The sequence below is a fragment of the Athene noctua genome, chromosome 3 (assembly GCF_965140245.1).
Source record: "Athene noctua chromosome 3, bAthNoc1.hap1.1, whole genome shotgun sequence".
In the NCBI taxonomy this organism is placed as follows: domain Eukaryota; kingdom Metazoa; phylum Chordata; class Aves; order Strigiformes; family Strigidae; genus Athene; species Athene noctua.
The window spans coordinates 59,024,369-59,029,368 of NC_134039.1; the positions used below are offsets into that span (position 1 = coordinate 59,024,369).

Below are 5,000 nucleotides of genomic sequence, written 5' to 3' on the forward strand. Positions count from 1 at the left end.
TGTTTGCCTTGCAAATTTCTTTACAGGTAAAGCTGAATTTTTCTGTTATGATAGAAGAGTGGTGTTAAATACACAAGCTCAGCCAACGCCATTTCTCTGTTAAATTGATCTGGGGAAGACACAGATTTGTTGATCTTCAGAGAAGTTCCGTCTTCATTTCTGCAGCCATTTTCATCTATCTGATTTCCCTTAGTGCATTCACATGTAGTAATAAAGCAGTTTACAGTTGTTTTTGCCTGAAATGCTATTTAGATGTGTTAAAAATTTGTTTATGTATCTGTAACAGTATTTAGCAGAATTTATAAACTAATCTAAAGAAATGGAGAACAGCTTACATCAGAAACATGAGAAACTCTTCAAAACATGAAGCCTCTCCATCAGGGTCCATCATGGAGCCCACAAATTTATGTGTTCCTCAGAGGCTGTCTGACCCATTGTGTTTTGTAGGGTTGCTGTACCAAGTCATCTTCATGACAGAGTTGAGAGTTCAATTTTTTTGAGAACGCTTTGTAACAAATGGGTTGGTCATAAATCACGTTTCACTTTGTCTCTTTAGTTTTTCATGAGAGATCTGACTGAGAATTTGTTGGGAGTTTGTGGCCCACTCAAATGAACCACATAATTTACTTGATCATATCTTTTCACTGGGTCCCTCTACTGTCCTCTACCTGAACTGACTTCAGATACATTGAGAGTTTTCTATGAAAAAGCATCAGTGTTTGCCTCTTCACTGTATTTTTTGTAAAATCAAATCAGAAATCTTGAAAAATGCAGACACAAAACCAAAGAAATATACCTAATACACTAATACACGTAATTGGCCATAAAATAGCAGGTTTCTGATAATCTTCCAACCCAGATAGCACAGTAACACTATGCCAGTAAGCAATGAAATGCAGTCTGGTGTATCACTGAAGGCTGTGAAATGTACCAATTTATTTTACCTAATTACAATTAGAGAAATCTCTTTGCTTAATACATTTCGCTAATTTAAAATTCAAACAGTTTTTAAAATGCCTTGTCCTTTATCTGTGGAAGATATGTATCAGGTGTGATAAACACATGTATGGTCACATAAAATTCTGTTAAAGGCAACATTATATACATAAATGTGTATTTTTACTCATGATCTTGACTGCTATTTTTTTTCAAGCTTTTGTCTTTCATCCTGAGAAACGGGTGTATTAGGTTCTCTGCTTCAGCTTATACAGTTGAAAGTGATTGTTGTAAAAATACAGGAAAAACAAATTTGGAGAGAAAACTTCTTAGAGTGTATTGCAAAGCAGGTGTGTCTCCAAATATTAGAGCAAGTATAGAGGGAGATTCAAAGCAGGTACTGGAAAGGCTAGCAGAAATATGCCTGGTGGAGGGAAATATGTATTTCAGACTGAGGAATGGAGGGCTCTTGCGGCAGCACGAGTCTTACTGCACATCTTACAGGCTTGAGTCTTTAGCACAGAGCATGAATAAATCAGTGCCACTTACAGAGTTAAGTTGATTTTCACTCTGTTTATATCAGAATTTTTACTTGTGTGTTTGAAAATAAAATAAGCCAGGAAGGATAGAGGGGATGTAAAGGTAAAAGTGGAGTAACAAGTGTGCAACACCTTCAACATTTGCTATATATTATAGTAGTAAGCATGTAAGTTTGGAAAATTCTTGTAGGGTTTAAAGGTTAAAGGTAATGGTTGAATTGGGAAGGTATCCATCTTCCTCTCTGCCTTCTCATTTCTGTGTGACATGTGGTAGTTGAATAGCATCACTGAGGCAAAATTGTTACAAGAAGGCAAGTTCAAATCCCATGTAAACAGGAAATTCTTACTGACTTCAGGTGGAATTGAACACAGACACCAGTCAGTGAATTTTACTCTTTGCTTATGCATCCCAAAGTTGTAAAGACTTGTTTGTCCTGCCCTTATGACTAGGTAGAAATAGAATAAAACATTATTGCACAGAGATGTGGTGTTTCAGGTACTACAAAACTTATAGGTGTCATGAGGTGTACCAACCAGCCTTAACCATCTGAAAGTTAGGTGTCTACTCAAAGTGAGTCTACACTCAATGGAGAGAGACAGGCACATTCAGAGAGGGATTAGTCCCATTCTAAAAAAGATGCCTGAACTAGATTGGATAAACCTTCCTCGGGATTTCTTTACTCTGTTGACTATAGAAGAAGTCCAGTGATAGCTGAGTTAAAATTCCTCTCCACGAGTGTCTGATTCTAAAGTGGACATTCCAACTTGTCTTTTCCACTTGTATTTTAGAGTAAGACCTTCAGAATTTTTATTCTTAAAATTAACTTGTTTGCAGAAAAGTATCAGACTTTTTTAGTAATGTCTGGTAATTTTACTTTCAGACTCTTAATTAGTCAGTATTTTAAGACCATAATTTATGCTGTGGTGAATTGTGTGAAAAGTGGTATTCTGTGTAATATTAGATGAAGCAATTTCTTCTAAAAGTAAACTTCAGCAGACTTGGATTTCTTATTTTCTCTCAGTGTTACCTTTATACAAAGTCTTTCGGGATAGATTAAAGTAATAGAAAAGTTCTTCTTATTAAGATATTTTTCATGATTTATTAATAATAATATTGTTTTTGCTGATTTACAGATGGTTGGAATGTCCTACAGACATCTCACAAAGCAGTATTTATATGCCAGCTTGCTATTATATACAGAAAAAACATTTGAATTTTGCTAGACAAGCAAAAGCGGCTGCTTTTTCATGGGTAGAAAACTTGGCCCGCTGACAGCTGTTTGACTGTGGCCTGGTTAGCTCAAGCAATGGTCTCACTCAGCGTCTGCTGCAGTGGCTCAGCACGTACCACAGGACTTTTCTCTCTTACGTATGCAACCACACATACTTGCTGTGTCTTTCACATTCATGCATATATTCCTGATAGCCTGTAAGTGTTTATGCATATGTAGACACTTCATCTCGGTGTATAATGGAAAATAAAGCCATGTCCAAAACAGCACCTACACAAAAATGCATTCTTAGAGTCTAGTGGACAAGCTAATAACCTTATGACAAGGTCTCACAACTTTCACTTTTCAGTTAGGAGTGACTGAAAACACATTACTCTCTGCAGAGACCGGGTGATGGAGGTGATGGTCCTTGCTCCGTACTCTTGATATGTCCATGGCATTTTTATTCCTGTATAAATCAGACTTCCTTAAAAGACTAGCCAAGCAAGAAAGGTTTTCTTATACTGAAGTGATGTATTACGCAAATATTTTTCTAGGCTAAGTGTCTTAATTGTGTAAAACATTTACTACTTTAAGATACTTATTTTACTGTCTGTTTTAATCATACCTTTTGAAACAGTCTCAATAGATTTTTCTATTCGTAACATTATGACACTTGATAAGATGATTGATTATGAAGTGTTGAGAGCCCTGCCATGTGATCATTTATTTTTAAATACACATTTGTACTAGCCAATGCTTAAATTTCTTGCAGGAATACATAAGAGATGTGAAACATAAAGCTTGAGTCTGATCGAATCTGATGCCTCTGGAAATAGAGTGCCACAGTACTGTGCTCTTAAAATAACAGATTCTGACTGAAACTGGAACTTTGCAGTGATAAATATTATGTAAAAAATTATGGTCCATCTTTGGTACAAAATAAAAAAGACGTACAGCTGCGATGCAGGCGAACTAAAATGTGTTTGACGATGATATCTTTCTTTCCCTGTGCAGGTACCTGTGTCAGTGGCCATGATGACTCCCCAGGTGATCACCCCTCAGCAAATGCAGCAGATTCTCCAGCAGCAAGTGTTGTCTCCACAGCAGCTTCAAGCACTTCTCCAGCAGCAGCAAGCAGTTATGTTGCAGCAGGTAATGTTGGTTACCTGCTTTGGACCGTTAGCACAGGGCATTCACGCAAGTGTCAGCCAGATTGTATGGGTCTTATTTTGTCATATTTTGTCGCTCATTACACCAAAAAGAATGAAAATAAATGTGAAACTTCTCAGTCTTAAAATTTCTTGTTTTAATTGCAGAAGTGTGAAATTGTGATTTTGAAACATTAAATATATTAAAAACAGCAACAGCAGCAGTGGCAGATGCATTACAAATACCGAACAAATTGATATTTAAATTTTCAAGTGCTTAGGCACATTTTAATTGTAGACTTGCCAAAGGAAGTGCAAACAGAGTTGCAGATAATTGTTGCTTTAAAATTCATAACACCGTAGTGCTCCCTTTAGTGACATAATGGTATGCGGTTATGAAATTTGAGCTTGTTTCATCATGGGGAAAAAAAATTTCTATTTTATGTTTTTACATCCAAAACATTTGTCCCAAATAAGGCTAAAAAGAAGGAGGAGGTTGCTGTTTTCTTAGCACAAAATCTGGCAGCTAAGTGAAGAATGCATGAACTTGTTATTCATACAATAAAGATAGTGTCAGTGATCAGTACCTCAGTGTAACACAGAGTGGATTTTTGGTTGGGTGCTTAATTGTCATACAGAAAATGATGTGTCTGTTTGTCATAGTCATAGTTCAATTGCTGTATGTTTAAACACTTTAATATTCAGTGCCATGATCATTACAGGCAATTCACCTTCAGTTGAGAATCCAGCATCACACTAAACAGATTGACAGATTAATTACTTTTTTCCCCTAAGAAAAAGACAGTTTAGTTTGGCCTTAGTGACTTGTAGGTTTCTTGCAAGTGGATGAGTACAGCTTCTGATTTGTTATATAGGACATGTGAGGAACTTGGGTATAGTTATTTGAGGAGTTAATTTGGCTCTTGCATTCCCTTTAGAATACAGATTTTCTATACCCTTCTGTTTAGGATATTTTGGAATCTGCATTGGAAAATTTCAGAACCGCCTTGGAAAAAAATGTATGTAGATCTGCCTCTTCAAATCACATTTTTTGTTATGAGGTGATTCTTAATGGCTACGCTACCATATGCCAATCTAGAAGAGTTTAGGAGATTTATAATACTTGAAACTTTTGCCTTTATTTATTAAAGTCAAAATGGTTT

The 5,000-nt window shown here is 36.1% G+C and overlaps 1 protein-coding gene across 5 annotated transcripts in view; it reads left to right on the top strand.

Annotated features, from left to right (window-relative positions):
* Positions 1–5,000, top strand: part of FOXP2 (forkhead box P2) — a 444,944-nt gene that overhangs the window by 379,024 nt on the left and 60,920 nt on the right. For 4 of the 5 annotated variants that reach the window (XM_074903121.1, XM_074903122.1, XM_074903123.1 and 1 more), the window contains one exon: positions 3,704–3,841. In XM_074903121.1, coding sequence (XP_074759222.1) covers positions 3,704–3,841 — 138 coding nt within the window. Of the gene's footprint in view, positions 1–3,703; positions 3,842–4,805; positions 4,857–5,000 lie in introns of all 5 variants that reach the window. The other variant, XM_074903120.1, reaches the window with a different exon arrangement.